The sequence below is a fragment of the Nyctereutes procyonoides genome, unplaced genomic scaffold (genome assembly GCF_905146905.1).
Source record: "Nyctereutes procyonoides isolate TBG_1078 unplaced genomic scaffold, NYPRO_anot_genome, whole genome shotgun sequence".
Taxonomy (NCBI): Eukaryota; Metazoa; Chordata; class Mammalia; order Carnivora; family Canidae; genus Nyctereutes; species Nyctereutes procyonoides.
In genome coordinates, this window is record NW_026575026.1 from 8,098,914 (window position 1) to 8,120,623 (window position 21,710).

General features: G+C 40.0%; 2 protein-coding genes across 4 annotated transcripts in view; one reads left to right on the forward strand and one right to left on the reverse strand.

The window, feature by feature from the left end:
- Positions 1 to 11,312, forward strand: part of LOC129503300 (UDP-glucuronosyltransferase 2A1) — a 48,962-nt gene extending 37,650 nt beyond the window's left edge. For all 3 annotated transcript variants that reach the window (XM_055315269.1, XM_055315267.1, XM_055315268.1), the window contains 5 exons: positions 879 to 1,027; positions 3,377 to 3,508; positions 6,302 to 6,389; positions 7,675 to 7,894; positions 9,759 to 11,312. In XM_055315269.1, coding sequence (XP_055171244.1) covers positions 879 to 1,027; positions 3,377 to 3,508; positions 6,302 to 6,389; positions 7,675 to 7,894; positions 9,759 to 10,038 — 869 coding nt within the window. In that variant the 3' untranslated portion in view covers positions 10,039 to 11,312. The remainder of the gene's footprint in view (positions 1 to 878; positions 1,028 to 3,376; positions 3,509 to 6,301; positions 6,390 to 7,674; positions 7,895 to 9,758) is intronic.
- Positions 11,313 to 13,965: 2,653 nt separating this feature from the next.
- Positions 13,966 to 15,554, reverse strand: LOC129503296 (protein FAM32A-like). The gene is made up of 2 exons (XM_055315258.1): positions 15,475 to 15,554; positions 13,966 to 14,335 (listed from the first exon to the last, which is right to left on the reverse strand). Exons 1-2 carry the CDS (start codon positions 15,552 to 15,554, stop codon positions 13,966 to 13,968), a joined length of 450 nt encoding a protein of 149 aa, XP_055171233.1.
- Positions 15,555 to 21,710: the final 6,156 nt, after the last annotated feature.

The following is a 21,710-nucleotide window of genomic DNA, read 5'->3' on the forward strand; positions in this document are numbered from 1 at the left end:
TGGTGAAAAGTGATGGGATTTGATTCAGGAGGATAAACAAATGCTGATGGGATTTTTAAAATATTTTATTTATTTATGAGAGACACAGAAAGAGAGAGAGAGAGAGAGAGAGAGAGAGAGAGGGAGAGGGAGAGAGAGAAGCAGAGACACAGGCAGAGGGAGAAGCAGGCTCCATGCAGGGAGCCTGATGTGGGACTCGATCCTGGGTCTCCAGGATCAGGACCTGGGTTGAAGGTGACGCTAAACCGCTGAGCCACCCGGGCTGCTCCTGGGATTCTTTATCATTATGAGTAAAGCAGACAGGCTGGAAGTTCATTATGAGTGAACTATAACAGACTGGAAGGTAGAGATACAACACTAATTGGGAGTTAAAGATCCATTGAGAGGGAATTTGTGTTGATACAATGGGGCTAATCTATCAGCTGCCATTTAACTGGAGAGAAGCAAGAAGTATTAAATTTATCATACATGGAGTTGTGGTTAAATTTTTTATTGAATTTGTTTTTGTGAAAGTACACTTGCACATTACTTTCCTTACCCAAATATCCTTTGACCCACCTTCCTTCACATCTCTCATCCTTCTCTTTCTTACCTTCTCTTTCCTCCCTCCCGCTCTCCCTCTATTCTTCTCTGTCTCTCTTCCTTCCTCCCTCTCTCTACCTCTTTCCCTCTCTTTTCCTGTCTTCCTTCCTTTTCTTTCTCTTTCCCTCCTTATCATTTTAATTTTCCCTTCCTTTTAACATCTCGATGTGATAAATAATCTAGGAGACATAGATTTATCTTTTTCCTTAATAACTTGTCAGTAAATTAGTGTAGATTGTATTCCAACAAACATAAATACGGATAACCTTCACTCGACTTTTTTTTTTTCCCTCCAGGAAGACCCACTACATTATGTGAGATTATGGGGAAAGCAGAAATTTGGCTAATCCGGACATATTGGGATTTTGAATTTCCTCGCCCATACTTACCTAATTTTGAGTTTGTAGGAGGGTTGCACTGCAAACCTGCCAAACCATTACCTAAGGTAGGTCTATTACATTGGAGGATTTCTTTCGTATCTTATGATATATAATGCTGAGTTTTCTTTAAAGCATACTTCCTTGATAACAGACATATGCTGTTTTCTGTGCCAAGTCTATTTTGTAAGTCATAAAGTTCTCTCATGACTGATAATTACCTTTTTGGACTTCACTTTGATATTTTGGCTGAAGAAAAGCAATTCAAGGGGCAAGATAAGATATCAGTGTGTCTACAGTTTGGGTACTGAATTGAAGTAACAGGAAGCTAGGGACTTGAAAATCCCCCAGAAGATTGCAATAGTCTTCCTAACACACATGATGGAGTTACGAATTGGGACTGTTAATGACTGGTAGAGTCATAATGATTTCATGAGAACTCTCAGGTAGATTCCAGAATTTTGTAAGTAGGAAGAAAATGTTGACAGAAGACGTGGACTCAGGTAGCACTTACTGGATAAAAGCGATCATTACCAAGATAAAAAAGAACTCATGGAAAAAACGTTTTTTGCGATAATAATGATGAATTTATTTTGGACCTATTAACTTTAAAGAACCAAAAGAGTATTCAGGTGGATACTTAGAGGAATCATTTGAATAATATAAGGTCTAGGTTTTAGTAGAGAGCATCAGAAACAGATTAGGAGTCATCAAAATAAAGAAGTCCTAGAACTAAGAGACCTAAACACTGAATTCATTCTTTTTTTAATATTTATTTGTTCATGGGAAACCCACAGAGAGAGGCAGAGACAGGCAGAGAAAGAAGCAGGCTCCCTACAGGGAACCCGATGCAGGACTCAATCCCAGGGCCACATGATCACCTGAGCCAAAGGTAAATTCTCAACCAATGAGACACACAGGTGCCCCCAAACTGAATTCATTCTTTAAGACCATGATGTCAGTTTTTTCTGAAATGAAAGGAAAATTGTATACCACAATCTAAATAAATAAATAAATGTGGACAGTCAAAAATGCTGGAAGAAGACAATATGAGAAGTAATAGAGAATAATAGATAAGCATGATAAAAATATTGTATTTAGCTATCTTTATCAATAACTACCTTTATCAAGGAATTGAGGAGGTAGAGACTCATTTGCCTAGGATGTAGGTGAGTGAACATAATCTCTGTAGAAGACTGAGTTGAATAGTATTAGCAGGAGAGTTCTTGATTTCTGTTTCGGGTAAGATATACATTTAAGTTTAAATTTTTTTTAGGATTTTGAATATGCTTTCTTACCAGTCAAGTTATAGCTACATGTAAGCTCAATTGAGTATTATTATAGCAGATAGCAAACCAATATGAAGAGAAAGTATGGAAAGAGACAGGACATATTCCTTGGCTCACAAGATATATTATATTTATATTATTACATATTATATTTATAATATATTATATTATATACACACTATTATATTCATCATGCCATCCTTACTTTTCATACACACAATTTCAAAAAAAACTCAGACATGTTTTACAAGTGAGGGGATTATTCCATTTCAAACCCATTAATACAAACATTTGGGCAATATGAACACCATCATACCTTCTATCTCTGATGAAAAAATTGTGCCAGGGACTGCATACACAGAAAGAAAGCAATGGGGATCCGTGGGGGCTCAGTGGCTTGGTGCCTGCCTTCAGCCCAGGGAGTGATCCTGGAGTCCCGGGATCAAGTTCCATGTCAGGCTCCCTGCATGGAGCCCGCTTCTCCCTCCGCCTGTGTCTCTGCCTCTCTCTCTGTGTGTGTCTCTCATGAATAAATAAATAAAATCTTTAAAAATAAATAAATAAATAAATAAATAAATAAATAAATAAATAATAAACTGTATTGCTATATGTGTCAATTCTAAAAAAAATCATTTTTAGTCCAATTCATCAGGCAAAGAATAAACATCAGAAAAATATCCTGAAGGCCTAACAGAGAGTTGGATTGATTTATTAATAATCTAATGCATGTAAACTGACCTGCACATTTTAAAAGTCTAGTTAGGACCCTTTTTTGGGTTTCCTTACATGGAATATTTTTGAGTTTGCAAATATCCCTGCTGGTTCATAAAATAAGCCTTGAATATAAGAGTTCAATGAGCCATGGGAAGAGATGTCTCTTATTGCCTATTCACTTTGTATAATGGTTCAGTTTTATGCCTTTATTTGTAATCACTCATTAGATATTTAAGTCATAGTTTTCAGAAACCTATTTCCTCTTAAAGATGCTAGATGGTTCTTTGTGGCAAAAAGTAGAACCAGTCTAACATCTCAGATACTTCTCATGACTGTCTATTTTAGAAGTATAAGTGAAATCTGTTTTCCCTGTGATCCTGCACATTTGTAATAAAGATAATTTTATCACTGTAGGAAATGGAAGAATTTGTCCAAAGTTCAGGTGAAGATGGTGTTGTGGTGTTTTCTCTGGGGTCAATGGTCAAAAATCTCACAGATGAAAAGGCCAATCTCATTGCCTCGGCTCTTGCCCAGATTCCACAGAAGGTCAGTACAACTTTGGGGCCTGGTGGATAGCCACTCTGCCAATTGGAGAGAAAGTGTGATGAATAGGACTCTTTCTAGATAAACTCTGAAACACTGAGTGTAACTGATACCACCTTCAGGTAAAAATTTCTTAAAACATTAAATAGTATATTGGGGCACATTTAATCATTTTCTGAGTAAGTCTCTGAATTACTATGGAAATACATCTGTTCGTATAATCATTTATTTTCAGTGAAATAGAGATGACAATGTTAAGATCCCAAAAATCTTTTACTATGTGAAATCTTATGACCTGCACTGACTATTCCCCCAAAGTGTCAAGTATGTTAGTGCCAAGGTCCAGGAAAAGAGAGATAGTGTACGTAGAATAGACAGGAATTATGCTCGAGGATATACTTTATGTTTCGAGGTTTCATTGAGACTATATCAATATCTAGTTGGTTTAAAAGTGGAAGCCTAATCTTTCTAACTTGAAATTTCTACAGTTAAAAACAGTTAAAAATCCTAATGTTATTATCAAACAATATATATTTTCTGATTTATTATATTCAATTAACTTGAAGTTTGTTGTCATTATACTTCTAGATTTCTACTCTTTATAGATTCCTCTTTATGAAATACCCTAGGACTTTTTATGTTTGTATATTAGTTAAAATATATAAACCTCCATAATGGTAAGCATTACTAATTAGGGCTGTTAGGTCTTTGCTATTTATTTCTGCACTTTTTGCCACCCAAGGATGTGGAGAAAAAGGCACTCTTTTGCATGGCTGGCAGGAATGCAAACTGGTGCAGTCACTCTGGAAAACAGTATAGAGGTTCCTCAAAAAAGTTAAAAATAGAACTATGCTATGATCCAATAATCATGCTACCGGGTATTTACCAAAAGAATGCAAAAAGACTAATTCAAAGGGGTACATACCCCGGTGTTTATAGCAGCTTTACAATAGCCAAATTATGGAAGCAACCCAAGTGTCCATGGACAGATGAATGGATAAAGACATGGTATTAAGTGATGAATCACTCAGTTATACTCCTGCAACCAACATCACACTGTATGTTAACTAAATGTAAATAAAAATTGGAAAAAAAAAAGATGTGTTATACATATACAATGGAATATTTTTTTCAGCCATACAAAAAAATGAAATCTGGCCCTTCGTAAAGACATGGAAGGAGCTAGAGAATATAATGCTAAGCAAAATAAGTCAAAGAAAGACAAATACCACATGATTTCACTTGTATGTGGAATTTAAGAAACAAAACCAATGAATATGGGGAAAAGGAGGGAGAGACAGAGAAAGCAAGAAACAATCTCTTCTTTTTAAAGATTGTATTTATTTATTCATGAGAGACACACAGAAAGAGAGGCAGAGACACAGGCAGAGGGAGAAACAGGCTCCTTGCAGGGAACCCAACGTGGGACTTGATCTCAGATCTCCTGGATCACGCCCTGGACAGAAGGCGACGCTAAACCACTGAGCCACCCGGCTGCCCTGAACTCTTTTTTTTTTTTTATGACAGTCACACAGATAGAGAGAGGGGCAGAGACACAGGCAGAGGGAGAAGCAGGCTCCATGCACCGGGAGCCCGACGTGGGATTCGATCCCGGGTCTCCAGGATCACGCCCTGGGCCAAAGGCAGGCGCCAAACTGCTGCGCCACCCAGGGATCCCCCTGAACTCTTAATGAAAGAGAACAAACTGATGGTTACTAGAGGAAAGGTGGGTGGGTGGATGAGTTCAATAGGCAGTGGGGATTAAGGCTTGCACTTGTCATTATGACTGCTGGATGAAGTCTTGAATTGTTGAATAAACTAAAAACTTGAAAAAAAAAAAAAAGTTCACTACCAGAGATTCCTGGGTGGCCCAGAGGTTTAGCGCCACCTTCAGCCCAGGGCGTGATCCTGGAGTCCACGGATCGAGTCCCATGTCGGGCTCCCTGCATGGAGCCTGCTTCTCCCTCTGGCTCTCTCTCTCTCTCTCTCTCTCTTTCTCATAAATAATAATAAAAAATAAATAAAAATGAATTCCTTTATAATATTTAATCTGAACTTAGTTTTTACAGAGCTCCTCATCCTGCAAAAGTATGTGACAAAAGGTCAACATCCTAACAAGATATTTCATTAAATAGTGAAATAAAGCAAACCTCCAGCTCTTCCTCCCTCAAACACTACAGAAGGGGAGAGAGAGAGACAGAGAGAGAGAGAGAAAGGAAGGAATGAAAGAATGAAGGAAGGGAGGAAGGAAGGAAGGAAGGAAGGAAGGAAGGAAGGATGGAAGAAAGGAAGGAAAGAGAGGGATGGAAGGAAGACGAGAGGGAAGCAGGAAAGAAGCATACAATCATTCAACAAGAATACAATAAATACTTAAAGCTAAGTATGTTTTTGGAAAACATTATGTTTGAAACATGAGACTTAAGATGACCTTGTGACATTAATAAATTACCAGTTTTCATGTTTATTTCAATGCTATTTAAAAAACCCCATGCTCTGATTAGTGTTTTTATTTTTTTAATATCTCTTCACTTATAATGCCACACCTCAAAACTTTTAAGTGAGAAATGCAAAAATGATGAAACCATACTTAATAAACTATTAGTACAAGCCCCTTTTGACAGGGTTAATGTAAACAGTCCTCCTATATCTCCGTGTTTGCAAACGACCCCTTATGTCCACTTCTCTCACGATCACATAAAGTAGTGGTGGGCTACAGAACTTACAAATAATTCTACAGCCCTAAGATGCCTTCACTGTGCGTTTTTACTTGCAAAATTAAAGCACTGTCTTTGACAGGTTTTATGGAGATACAAAGGAAACAAACCAGCCACGTTGGGAACCAATACTCGGCTCTATGACTGGATACCCCAGAATGATCTTCTTGGTAAGACTGAGGGGAAGAAAACCTGTACAGTTGGATAATGGGCAAGTAAAGTGGCTGTTTAGCAGCAAATACATTCAATGAATATTTAATAGATAAAATGTCATGTTTTAGGCTAAAATCAAAAACACACAAAACGAAAAATGTTGGTAAAGATGTGAAGAAAAAGGAACTCTCTTGCACTGCTGGTGGGGATGCAAACTGGTGCAGCCACTCTGGAACACAGTATGGAGGTTCCTCAACACGTAAAAAATAGAACTACCCCATGATCCAGTAATCACACTACTGGAGGTTTACCCAAAGAATACAAAAGAACAAATTCAGAGAGATACATGCACCCCTATATTTATAGCAGCATTATTTACAATAGCCAAGATATGAAAGCAGCTTAAGTGCCCATCGATTGATGAATGGATAAAGAAGTGGTATGTGAATACAATGGACTATTGTTCAGTTTTAAAAAGAATGAAACCTTGCCATATGCAATGATATGGATAGAGCGGGGAGTATAGTGCTAAGAGAAATAAGTCAGAGAAAGGTAGATACCATAAGATTTCCTTCACATGAGGAATTTAAGGAACAATAACAACAGAAGAAGAAATGAGCAAAGGAAAAATAAAAAAGAGAGCGAGACAAACCAAGAAAGAGACTCTTAACTATAGGGAACAAACTGCTGGTCCCCAGAGAGGAATTGATTGGACGGGGCAAGGATAAAATAGGTGATGAGGACTAGGGAGTGCACTTGTTGTGATGGGTACTGGGTGGTGTATGGAGGTGCTGAATCACACTATATTGGACACCCCAAACTAATACAACATTGTATGTTAACTACACTGGAATCTAAAACAAAATTTAATAAATAAATAAATAAATAAATAAATAAATAAATAAATCAAGCTAGAAAAAGAAAATCAAATGTCACATTTTACTTGCCGTCTTAAAGCAGAAATAATTCGAGAAGTGGCAGTTCATTTTAGAGAGTCGGTGCTTTCTTCGATTCACAAAAGAGCATCTTCAGTTGAGACTCCCATCACTCTTCAAGTTTCAGTCTCAGTTCAGGTATTTCTTCCTCAGTAGAGTCTTTGCAGACAATGCAGAGGGAACTACTGCCTCCCTTCCTGGGATCATAGTTTTCTGAGATAGCCATAGCCCAGGTGCTCTTGGCTTTTGTAGAAAACTGCTGCTTTCTTCATTGAGTTACCCCTGTAGTCTTTTCCCTCTCTCTCTCCAATTCTGTTAACCCATGACAATGAAATCCTCATCCACTTCTCACCCAATTCCAAACTAGGTCATCCCAAAACAAAAGCTTTTATCACTCATGGTGGAACCAATGGGATCTATGAAGCTATTTATCACGGGGTTCCTATGGTGGGAGTGCCTATGTTTGCTGATCAGCCTGACAACATCGCTCACATGAAGGCCAAAGGAGCAGCTGTGGAGGTGAACATCAACACAATGACCAGTGCAGATCTGCTCCATGCCCTGAGAACAGTCATTAATGAACCTTCGTAAGTACTACGGCTTTAAAGGCCTACCGTGGGTTAGGCTACCCATCACACCTGGAAATATTCAGCGTTTCGTGCCTTGTAACTGATTTACTTTCAAATAACAACCATAACATGACCAATATAAAAACCACTTTATTTTTTTCATTTTCTAAACATTGAAGTGATTTGCTGAAAATGGGGTAAAAGACTAATACTTCAAATATTTTATTAATATTTTTTCAGAATGAATCATTAAATGATGATGTGAGTTCTCACACATATTTTGAACAATATGCTTGTTTGTATAAATACACATACATATGCTTATTTAAATATTATAACCATTAACTAAGTACCAAATTGGAAGTGATAATTCACTCTATCATTCAAAAGTAACCATCATTAACACTTACAATACCATTGATCAATATATGCATATACACAGGGAGGAGAGATACTGAGTAGGTAATAAATATAAATATTGGTTATTACTATGATTATATATATAATCAAATCTTCTTTGATGAAATATGTATATATAATCTCAAGTGAAGGAAAGGAGAAAATGTGAGTGGGAAATGTCAGAAAGGAAGACAGAACATGAGAGACTCCTAACTCTGGGAAACGAATAAGGGGTGGTAGAAAGGGAGGTGGGCGGGGGTGGGGTTGACTGGGTGATGGGCACTGAGGGGGGCACTTGATGGGATGAGCACTGGGTGTTATTCTATATGTTGGCAAATTGAACACCAATAAATAATAAATTAAAAAAATAAAAAAAAATCTCAAGTGAAAAGCTGTATATATATATATATATATATATATATATATATATATATATATATATAGCCTTACTAACATTTCAATCCGATTGAAGGATATTCTTTCTCACCACACACAAAAATGAACATGAGTGAATTATCCTCTCCTACTGCATCTAGCATATCGTGTTCACTGGTGAATAATAACCACATTTCTCCTTCTCCAATCCCAACAATATGTAAATCACACTAGGACATCTCTTCCCAAGTCATTTATCTTCTACCATCTTCACGTCATCTGGTGGAAACTTTTATCTCTAACACAAAACCCAAAGGAAATATACTAATTCTGCCTCATCAATCAAGAAATGGTTGGTGATGATATTACTTGCCTTTCAAATACATACTTCTATCCATTTTTTTTTTTGAGAGAATAGAGTTGTCAACTCCATATAACTATTGCTACTGTCATGCCACATGATTAGGGGCGGTTAATTCTAGTAAGATATTTTTATTTACCTAAAAAACTCAAAGTCCATGTCCTTGCCATTTCCAAAATTATCCCAGTATCTTTACCAACCATGATATTGTCAATATAGACACTGTCCTTTGCATCATAGAGACACAACTGTGTGCACTGGAGGAATTATCACAGTGCCAGGGTCTTAGACACTGCAGAAATTGTTTATTAATGTTGATTATCAGATTGTCTATAATCATGATTATATATAGCCAGATATTAGAGACCATGCTTGTGAACCTACTTATGGGAGTTTCCCCACAATATTGGGTTACTCCCAGTCTTGGTTTTGGAACAACGCTGGAAACTATACTTTACGCAATCTCAAAATTCCTCCTTGGAGAAATTAGGACATACATTTGCGATAAACTTATTCCATTTTTTTATGTTTGCATTTCATCACATTCTGTTAAGAATATATTTCATCTACATATTCCCTTCCTGACTCTTAAGATGCTATGCAACCAACAAAGTTTATGTCTCCGCAAGAATGAATTTTTTTTCTCAGTGTATCTATGGCCTTTGGCTTACATAACCTATAACATGTATCACATGTTACCTGTAATGAAAACAGAAACTCTCTAATTTCTATATTTTTGCCTGCCAGTTATAAAGAGAATGCTACAAGATTATCGAGGATTCACCATGATCAACCTGTAAAGCCCCTGGACCGAGCAGTCTTCTGGATCGAGTTTGTCATGCGCCACAAAGGAGCCAAGCACCTGCGGCCGGCCTCCCATGACCTCACCTGGTTCCAGTACCACTCCTTGGATGTGATTGGGTTTCTGCTGGCCTGTGTGGCAACTGCTATATTCTTGGTCACAAAATGTTGTTTGTTTTCTTGTCGAAAATTTAATAAAGCAGGAAAGAAGAAAAAGAGGGAGTAGATCTTTCTAAGCTGGGAAGAGGCCTTAATGGGCAATTCCGTTCATTCTAATCACCGTGACCTTAATGAAAACACAGTATCTCCATCTCATTTTCAAAATTCCCATTCTTCTACTCTAGCCTAGAGGTAAAGCCTAAAATTCAACATGATCATTAACTAGTGAACATGTCCCAGTATTCCTTTGTCTTTTCCTTTACCCTTTCCTCTCATTTTCCTGGCACAAGGACACTAATAATTTTATTATCCTTTTAGTCAAAATATCATTATTTTTCATTATGCCTAACCTTAAGAGTATGCTGACTGACCACATGCTGAATCCTGAGGAACTCACAAAGTTTCTTTTTCATAAAAATAAGGCCTTCTGCTTGCCCAAATTTGCTGGGGTCAGAGCCTAAATTGATAAGTACTGCAACAGTGCATCATACTAGGGAAGGTCTGCAAATTCCTATTTCATACATAGATAATCACGGCCTTTGTTCCTGCCTATTATCAATAAGTACTCAGGTGTACCTATTTTTGAAACAAGGGTATGGGGACTGCCCTCAAACAAAAGAGAGTAATTGAGTCACTATTTTTCCTCAGGGACAGAGAATGTCAGCAGTATGTTAAAGGTGAATAGGTCATCTATAGAGGAAATTATTAAGAAATATGGAAAAAAATTAGTACTTTTATGAGATGTTTAATTAACAGTACAAGTAATAACATTAACGTTAAATGTCAATTTATTATATTGTAAAATCACTGATGCTCATAGTCTGTAATCAGTCTTTATAATCAAAGATTTAGTTCCCTAGCAAAAACAAATATTTACCTGGAATGTAAGACCATCATATTATTTTTCAGTCTGTATATCTTACAAATTTAAATGTATCAATTAAATATTATGTCAAGGATGTAAGATATTAGCAGACCTGCTTGGCTAAGAGTATGTTTTAGTAAATACTTATGACACAAAACACTAATTAAAATTCATATTTGAATCAGCTTTGCATTAATTTAACAAATAAAGACTGCACTTTCTTTATCCCTTATACACTTAATGACATATTCTAATTAAAGTTTTAATTTCAATAGTTGATGTATAATTGAGGTGATAAATTACAGCTGTTGGCTTATTGAAATTTTTGAAATTCATGTTTATTTCAACATGGCATATTGAAAATTACTTCCAATTTAAAAATAAATGCATGATATGTGGTATATAGGAATATAGGAATATGTGTTTCTTTTGAATATGTACATTCGTGAAAATGCAAATAAATTCTTAAATCTTTTTGTGAAGGCTAAAGATGTATTTCTCAAATGCTAGTATTTTTAAAGGTGGTTAAATGTTGATGTGTTTTGACTTTTACAATTTGATTATGTCCTGAGAAGAGCTCTTTATGTTTGCTTCATGCAGTTTATTCCTATTGGAATATAGCAAGTGGCTTAAGATCCAAGAGAGATGGGGTAGCCACCCAATTCAGGCACCCATTTGGTTTCTGAGACTGGCCACCCACAACATAGAGATTTGTTTCTTCTCAATAGCCACTGTTCACCTGCTTTCTCCTCTCCTGCTGATTACCTGCTGATTTCTTCCTTTGCCTAAATAACATCCAAAGGCAGCAGGCAAAAATTCCTGGGTGATACCACTGCATTAGTTGGTCTAACTGCAGCATATATATATATTTTTAATTTTTTTAAATTTTTTTATGTATTTATGATAGTCACAGAGAGAGAGAAAGAGAGAGAGAGAGGCAGAGACACAGGCAGAGGGAGAAGCAGGCTCCATGCACCAGGAGCCTGACGTGGGATTCAATCCTGGTTCTCCAGGATTGCGCCCTGGGCCAAAGGCAGGCGCCAAACCGCTGCGCCACCCAGGGATCCCTATTTGGATAATAAACAGATAAAAAATAGCACATACATACATATACAGTGAGAATGGACATTCCTTAACAGTCATTCAAAAAACCGCTCAGATGAGGAAACACTCATCCCTAAAGAGCAGAAACCAATTCCCATTAGCTGGAGCACAGACACACAGCTCTTACATTTCAGGCCTTGGAGCTATTCAGGAGGCTGCAGCTAATACTTTTACTTATTTTGTTCATAAACCTTCCCTGTTTCCCTTAAGCCTCAGGGAGCATCTCCTCTGGTTAGGGTTCTTTACCTGATAGGATGATCCAAAACTTCATCCACTCCAAATAAATGTCAGTAGCCTAATTATCTTTGGTATTTTGAATTCATGATCACAGCCAAGAGAGTAACGCCTTCTTTGAACCAATTCTGAAGCAGAGGATCTCAAACTAATCAAGCTCAAAGTAATTCACAGTTAATAATCTAATAAGAATCTGATATCCTGGCTATATTCCTGGGTGGAATCCTTCCTTCCATGATAAATGCAACCTCCAAAGTGCCTGACTCCAAGTGGTAATAATGAAAAACAAACCTGTCTGGGGTAATAGTGAGGCATACTAGTTAGGGGACTCATTCTCCCTTTCAACCCCTTGAGATCTGAACCCATGTTTTCAGACGAAAATACAGAAGGCATATATATGAGGTTATGCTTTGACCCATACACTGCATCCTTTAAGACAGCCTCTAAAATATATACGATATTGTCTCCCAGCTAAAACCCTGAAAAACTCTCATTAGTTAAGGAAGAATTTGGTAAAACTCAGTAAACTCCATGAATATTAGGCTTTGTTGAATTTCCTTAATTGGTTATACACGATGTTGACATCAACACCAAGATATTCATTTAGGGTTCATGTGCATAGTTGGTTATCTGGCAGAAATAATACAGAGAACGGGAGGGGGAAAATCTGTCATTTGGAAATTTTTTTTAATAATTATTTTTTGCTTTATTCTGTTCATACGTGACAGCCCCAAACACAACACGTGGTTTTTCTCTTTTGACTTTACTACTCTGCCACTACCTAGGTCAACAGTCTTCCTCCCAGTAGTATATATGGTTTGATCCTCATCACGTGGGTATAACACAGGTCCTCAGAGATCAGGGCTGTCCAGCACCAGGACCTCTGTCATCCCCTTTGACTGTACTCTCGGTGCTGGGGCTCTGCCCAGGTCCCGTCACCCCTGAGGTGTCCTTAGGCCAGAAACACCAAGCAGGCTACATGTTCTGTGCCAACTCTGAATAAACGTGGGGATTGCTTAGAGCCTAGGGTTGAGGGTAGTGAGGCAGGCTGTGTCTGTGTCGGGGTCCATTACAAAGGGATGCTGTGCTTGATTAACGAAGTCTGCCAGGGGGATACCCTCTAGACATGTCTGGAATGGGGACCCTAGGGGGAGAGGCTGCTCAGACAGGGACAAGGTACGCACTACATCCTTGCATTTGGCGGTTGTTCTGCTTCCCAGGCTGCATTGTCTCACACACCAGGTGGCTGAGGAGGCATTCTGAAGGCCATGAAGGTTTAAGTGGATTCCCTAGGCTCTGGAAGGAAGAGAATAAGCCCCAAGCTAAAGGGTGCTTGGGAGGACAGCTCACGCAGGCCCCGCAGGCCCCGTGGGGTCTGTAAGCTCAGACTGGGCTGGCATTAGCTCCTTATCCTCTGGAGTCCGTTTCATCCAGGTAAAGACAGCTCCTGGATGACTGCCGGGATGAGATGCAACTTGGGCGTAAAGACACTTTTCTGTATGTGACACAGAAATAACCTTAATCTCTAAATAAACCTGTAAAAAATTTCCAGTCCAAACTAAAAAAGTTTACCTTCTATGCTACCAACAAACTGAAATGGAGTAAAAGAACAGTCTTAGTTTAATCAAGTTCCAGCAAGAGGGCATACTGCTTTGGAAAGCATCTGTCTCAGCAGAAAACGCAAGGGTGTGTGTAAAATAATGTTTCTAGAAAATACCAAAGGCACCAAACAGAACCTTGACGTTGCCTTCCAATTCCCCTCCATGCCACTGCATACCCTGGGTGGGGAGGCTACTTCGTCCAGCTGACTTTGGGGATGTCATAGTGCTCCGTAAGGGTGTCCAGGTGTCTGCTGAAGTCCTCCACTCTCTGCTTGTGGGTTTTGGATGCTTTCTTCAGGATTCTTTCCATTTGCTGCTTCTCCTGCATCTTCTCAAAGGCCGCCTGGGACAGGGTTCGCTTGTCCAGCCCATGCTGCTTCTCCTCCTCATTCTTTTTGCTCGTTCCCATCAGTTCCAGGAGTTTCGCCTTGTCTTTGTCCTTCTTTTTCTTCTTCCCCTTGGTCACACCGAGCTCTGCGACGCCTTTTAGTTTCAGGGGCCCCTTCTGAACCTGCTCGTAGGCCGCCTTGATGCCGCTTGGTTTTCCGTAGGTAAACTGCCTGTCATTTGGAAATGATAACGGCTTTTCTGAAGGAAAAATCGTGCATCGCCGACGATGGAAGGTGACCAATGCAATTTTTCTTCTTTGTGGCTAGCTAGAACCCTTGAGAGTTTACCATATTGGGAAGAGGGTGGGCAAGATCTCTGCTACTAACAATCTGGGCATGTAACAGCTGGAGTATCCAAATGAGCCTTGGTGAGGTGAAGTCCATGCTGTGCATCATATTCCACCACAGTCTCCATTATTCCTTGGTGCATGGGCCTTAATATCAAATTCAGAGAGTCTGGAAAAAGACACCAACATTCACAGGGCTGATCATCCTAACCATCTTATCATTTTTAAAAAAGATTTTATTTATTTGAGGGACAGAGAGACCGAGAGAGAGAGAGAGCACAAGCATGGGGAGGGACAGAGCAGAGGGAGGGGGAGAAGCAGGCTCCCTGCTCAGGAAGGCTTGAACACACAAGTCTCATGCTCTACTGACTGAGCCCTCAGGGGGCTCCATCCCAGACCCTGAACATGAGCTGAGCTGAAGGCAGATGCTTAACCGGCTGAACCACTGGAGCATTCCCAAACCACCTTACTATTGAGATAGTTGTCTGTAGAACATGACCTCTGGAGGGAATTTCCACAGAATGGGAGTATCTTCATAATCCATGCAAACACCAAGAGGTTTATTCACATACTTCTACCTGAAACTTTCTTACCTTTAATCTTCCCTCTAACTGGTCCCAAGTCCTTGACAACTCAGTCAATCCATTAGTCTTTGCCTATGAATCTATAGGTCTGTAAAGAAGGTCACCATTTTCCCCACAAAAATGGAGTGATCTGGATCTGTGCTTGATATTCTACCCATTGGGAAGATTTTGCTCCACCACTGCGCTTCAGAGACAGCCTTGAGTGGGGCTGTAACAATGGCTACTTCTTGCTGCTTAAGAATATCATGTGTACTCATACATAAATTGGGATATATGACAATGTTTTCCCTATTTTCAGTTGGGAAGGCCCTTATGAGTCTGAAGGGGAGGATTCACAGATTTATATCCAAACATTGGTAGGTTCCCTGGGAGTCTAAGCTACCCACAGAGACCATTTGCTGGATTTTCTGGTCCTGCTCTGAACTGTTCTCATATATACCCATTTAACTGTAGAATGTTGCTGCTAATGTTCAGTCGTATTTTGGTTGTTACCACAACATAGACCACCACAAGTAGCATAGTCACTTGGTGCCCATGGTCAGTCTCACTCAGAACTCAGTAACAAGCCAGGGACTGTTGTTTCTATGGAGAAGAGATACTGTGAAAATAGGCCATAGTTTTGCTTCAAAAATCCTAGGATTCTCTTTTTGGAGTGTCAGAAATGACAAATAGCAACTTAACATTGCTATTTGCTATAGGCATGGCAGGTACCCTTGGAATTTCTTTTTTTTTCTTTTTCTTTTTTTTTGTAGTGGTTAAAAAACAACACATGACATAAAGAGAGAGCACAGGCAGGGAGAGCAGCAGAGGGAGAGGGAGAAGCAGGGATCCCGACTTGGGGCTTGATCTCAGGATGCTGGGATCATGACACAAGCCAAAGACAGACACCTAAATGACTGAGCCACCCAGGCGCCCCCACAAAATTTTAACTATACAGTCAGTGTTGGTACAACAGATCTCTAGAACTTGTATATCTTCCGTAATTGAAAGGTTATACTTCTTGAACAGCAGCTCCCACTGACCTATCCGTCCAGCTTCTGGCATCTACTGCTCCATCTTCTATTGCAATGAGTTGGATTACTTTAGACACTTCATATAAATCAGATTTAATCACTCAGTTTCCATGCAGATACCAGAGTCACCTAAAAGGTTTCAAACAGGGACATTTTGATTGAAAAAATACTTAGCAAATACCTGGACAGTATGAAGGGAACTATAAGAAAAGATGAGGTTCCCAGACTAACAACAGTACAGGTCATTACTAACCCACTGGGCTAAGATATAAAGGAAAACAGTAACGTTCTCAGAGACTAGTGAGAATAGGAACTGCGGAAGGAGAAACGTAGGCAAGAGATGTAGTAATGGAAGTTCCAAGCAGTTGCCTAAAACTAGGTCCCAAGCCAGGAAGGGAACAGCCAAATATATTTGGTCTCATCTACCACTAACTGAATTCAACCAGAAGCTACGTGGCAGAGGAATTCACATACTGGAGTGCACCGAGGTGAGCCTCCTGAAACCCAAAACTAGAAAAGAAAGTTAAGGATAATAGATCTGGGAAGATAAATGGAGAACAATAAGAGCATTGAGGGCCACCCTTGAGAACGGATCAGAGAAATAGAAGCTAGAAAGTGAGAATAAGAAAGACTAAGTATTAGTAGTAAAACTGGGGACAGGAATAACTTCAGGGAAGAGAAAGAATTAGGGAGACTCCAGGGTTTCCACCTTGTGAGTGTATTTGAACAGAGTCAGCTTTTACAGAAATAGGAAACAACTGGAGGAGCAACTTCTTTGAGATTAATATACTGTGTTCTCTTTTGAATTTATTCGCTTCAAGGAGCCAAATTGACCTTTAGGTGGAGGTTTTGAGAAGTCATTTGGAAAACACAAGGTCTCGAGGGAGGGGCAAGATGGCGGAAGAGCAGGGTCCCCAAATCACCTGTCCCCACCAAATTACCTAGATAACCTTCAAACCATCCTGAAAATCTACGAATTCGGCCTGAGATGTAAAGAGAGACCAGCTGGAACGCTACAGTGAGAAGAGTCCGCGCTTCTATCAAGGTAGGAAGACGGGGAAAGAGAAATAAAGGAACAAAAGGCCTCGGAGGGGGAGGGGCCCCGCGAGGAGCCGGGCTGAGGCCGGGGCGAGTGTCCCCAGGACAGGAGAGCCCCGTCCCGGAGGAGCAGGAGCTGCACCAACCTTCCCGGGCGGGCGCAAAGGGGCTCGCAGGGAGTTGGAGCAGGACCCAGGAGGGCGGGGATGCCCTCGGGCTCCCGGGGACACTAACAGACACCTGCGCCCCAGAGAGTGCGCCGAGCTCCCTAAGGGCTGCAGCGCGCACGGCGGGACCCGGAGCAGCTCGGAGGGGCTCGGGCGGCGGCTCCGCGGAGGGGCCTGCGGGGCGGGAGCGCGAATCCACCAGCGCAGGCCCCGGAGCACAGGGCGCCGGGACACAGCCCAGGATCCGGCCTCCCCCGGGACAGGCAGAGGCCGGGAGGGCCCAGGACAGCGAGGACGCTCCTGCCCCGAGCTGAGCAGATCAGCGGCCCCGCCCCGGAGCCTCCAGGCCCTGCGGACGGAGAACCGAGAGCCCCGAGCCCCGTAGTTCCTGCGGAGGCTGAATCCAGGCTTCCAGAGTTGCCATAGCAACTGCGACTGTTCCTACTGGGGCCCCACCGGGTAAACAACCCCTGCTGAGCCCTGCAGCAGGCAGGGGCAGAGCAGCTCCCCCAAGTGCTAACACCTGAGAATCAGCACAGCAGGCCCCTCCCCCAGAAGACCAGCTGGACGGACCAGTGATACTCCCCCGTGTTCCAATACAACTTGTTTTTGGCCACTCTGCACTGAGCAAAATGACTAGAAGGAAAACCTCACCTCAAAAGAAAGAATCAGAAACAGCCCTCTCTCCCACAGAGTTACAAAATCTGGATTACACTTCAATGTCAGAAAGCCAATTCAGAAGCACTATTCTACAGCTACTGGTGGCTCTAGAAAAAAGCATTAAGGCCTCACGAGACTTCATGACTGCAGAATTTAGATCCAATCAGGCAGAAATTAAAAATCAATTGAATGAGATGCAATCCAAACTAGAAGTCCTAACGACGAGGGTTAACGAGGTGGAAGAACGAGTGAGTGACATAGAAGACAAGTTAATGGCAAAGAGGGAAACTGAGGAAAAAAGAGACAATCAATTAAGGGACCATGAAGACAGATTAAGGGAAATAAATGGCACTCTAAGGAAGAAAAACCTACGTTTAATTGGGGTTCCCGAGGGCGCCGAAAGGGACAGAGGGCCAGAATATGTATTTGAACAAATCCTAGCTGAAAACTTTCCCAATCTGGGAAGGGAAACAGGCATTCAGATCCAGGAAATAGAGAGATCCCCCCCTAAAATCAATAAAAACCGTTCAACACCTCCACATCTAATAGTGAAGCTTGCAAATTCCAAAGATAAAGAGAAGATCCTTAAAGCAGCAAGAGACAAGAAGTCCCTGACTTTCATGGGGAGGAATATTAGGGTAACAGCAGACCTCTCCACAGAGACGTGGCAGGCCAGAAAGGGCTGGCAGGATATATTCAGGGTCCTAAATGAGAAGAACATGCAACCAAGAATACTTTATCCAGCAAGGCTCTCATTCAGAATGGAAGGAGAGATAAAGAGCTTCCAAGACAGGCAGGAACTGAAAGAATATGTGACCTCCAAACCAGCTCTGCAAGAAATTTTAAGGGGGACTCTTAAAATTCCCCTTTAAGAAGAAGTTCAGTGGAACAATCCACAAAAACAAGGACTAAATAGATATCATGATGACACTAAACTCATATCTGTCAATAGTAACTCTGAACGTGAATGGGCTTAATGACCCCGTCAAAAGGCGCAGGGTTTCAGACTGGATAAAAAAGCAGGACCCATCTATTTGCTGTCTACAAGAGACTCATTTTAGACAGAAGGACACCTACAACCTGAAAATAAAAGGTTGGAGAACCATTTACCATTCAAATGGTTCTCAAAATATACCCTAAAAACTATAGAACACTTCTGAAAGAAATTGAGGAAGACACAAAGAGATGGAAAAATATTCCATGCTCATGGATTGGCAGAATTAATATTGTGAAAATGTCAATGTTACCCAGGGCAATTTACACGTATAATGCAATCCCTATCAAAATACCATGGACTTTCTTCAGAGACTTAGAACAAATTATTTTAAGATTTGTGTGGAATCAGAAAAGACCCCAAACAGCCAGGGGAATTTTAAAAAAGAAAACCATATCTGGGGGCATCACAATGCCAGATTTCAGGTTGTACTACAAAGCTGTGTTCATCAAGACAGTGTGGTACTGGCACAAAAACAGACATATAGATCAATGGAACAGAACAGAGAACCCAGAAGTGGACCCTGAACTTTATGGTCAACTAATATACGATAAAGGAGGAAAGACGATCCACTGGAAGAAAGACACTCTCTTCAATAAATGGTGCTGGGAAAATTGGACATCCACATGCAGAAGAATGAAACTGGACCACTCTCTTGCACCATACACAAAGATAAACTCAAAATAGATGAAAGATCTAAATGTGAGACAAGATTCCATCAAAATCCCAGAGGAGAACTCAGGCAACACCCTTTTTGAACTTGGCCACAGTAACCGGAGAAGGACAGTGTATGTTCTCATTCATTTGGGGAATATGAATAATAGTGAAAGGGAATATAAGGGAAGGGAGAAGAAATGTGTGAGAAATATCAGAAAGGGAGACAGAACATAAAGACTTCTAACTCTGGGAAATGAACTAGGGGTGGTGGAGGGGGAGGAGGGCGGGGGGGTGGGGGTGAATGGGTGACGGGCACTGAGGGGTACACTTGACGGGATGAGCACTGGGTGTTATTCTGTATGTGGGTAAATTGAACACCAATAAAAATTAATTTATAAAAAAAAATAAATAAATAAGAATGCTATCAAAAAAAAAAAAAAAAGGAAAACACAAGGTCTCAACCTTAGAAAATAGCAATAGAAACAAACTGAGGGTCAACACATAAAGGAGACTTTATAGAAACGAGAGACCTAAACATCATTTGGTTCTTTGTGAGTATGATGGTAGGTTTTTTTTTCTTTTTTTAAGTAAAAAGAAAGGTGTACAACACATTCTGAGTTTTCAAAAAAAAAAAAAAAAGAAATGTGGAATGTTAGGAATTTTGGAAGGAAACCGTTTTGAGAAAGAAAAGATGGTTATGTTAAATAAGGTAACAATATTATAGTTATTGGTCCCTAATACTAGGGACCATGAGAGGGGCCATCTTTTGCTTGGGTTGTAGCATGTGAGTAAAATCTCTTTGAGAAACTTGCAAGGTAAAATAGTGTTCCCAGGGGGGCTCTTGATTTCTGCTAATGGCAATACGTGTATTGATGCTTGAAATTTTATTTCAAGATTCTGAATATCCTCTTCTTTCCCCCAGTGAAGTTATCATTGCAATACAACCTCGATTGTGAGTTGCTGTTGCAGGAGTAATGAATCAATGTTTATTAGACATAAAAAGTGAGATATGACATCATGGGTCTCTCTAATCTCCCATTCCATTTTTTTTCTACTTCCATTTTTCACACATCAATACACACAGATGTTCAGAAGCATGTACATATAACACAGAATGGTTCACAATTCTTCACAGTCATCTCAGTGATGGAAGATGAGAAAAATTATACTCTTCACCTCTTCTAAATTCATCTATTAATATAAAAGTTTGTGCAGTTTGAGTACGCATCATAACTCTTGGGAAAACTTTCACTTAGTAGGGGTAGAAATTGTTTATTGAATGTGTTAAAGAAAAGGATTTACAGTGATTTACATTGTACATTAATTATTAACATAGAGGGACAGAAAAATGAGTACGTGAAAGATTACCCACTACATATCTTGAAACATTATCATCTACCTAAATCTGAATAGCCAAGGGGCATATGAACATTTGCATAGAGTTTTCTTATTAAATCAGTCACTGCAGGAAAAAAAAACTCTGAAATAGATCATATTGATTCCTAGACCTGCTCTGAGTTTGCGTATGATATTTAACTAGTGACATTTCAGCCTTTTGGTTATTTAGGCAGAAATCACACTTCTTCCATTTTGTACAAAACCATACATCTTTGCTCTAGTACTTTTTTTCTAGTCACAGATCTAGTCAGTAAGTATAACTTTCTTTTTTTTTAATTTTATTTATTTTTTTCATAAGAGTCACAGAGAGAAAGGCAGAGACATAGGCAGAGGGAGAAGTGGCTCCTCATGGGGAACCTGATGCAGGACTCAAACCAGGACCCTGGGATCATGACCTGAGCCAGAGGCAGGTGCTCAACCACTGAGCCACCCAGGTGTCCCAGCAAATATAAATTTCAACTGTGTTTCTAACATCTCTTATTATCAGTCTATGTTTCAGGCTATTGTGATCGCATGTTTAAGTTATTAATCCACATTTTTAATCATTTCCCTTCTTTTAAAATCTTATCTTTACATGCCAATTTATGTTTAGCTGCCAGAACTGTTTGCTAAAGGAAAAATTTGATCTTCTGACTGACTCCCCTTAAAACCTGAGCAAATAATTTTTGCATATAAATTAAAATCTAAACTCATTGTATATGACTCGAGACTAACTTAATGTCTCCTATTTCAACCCAACTTTCTTCTA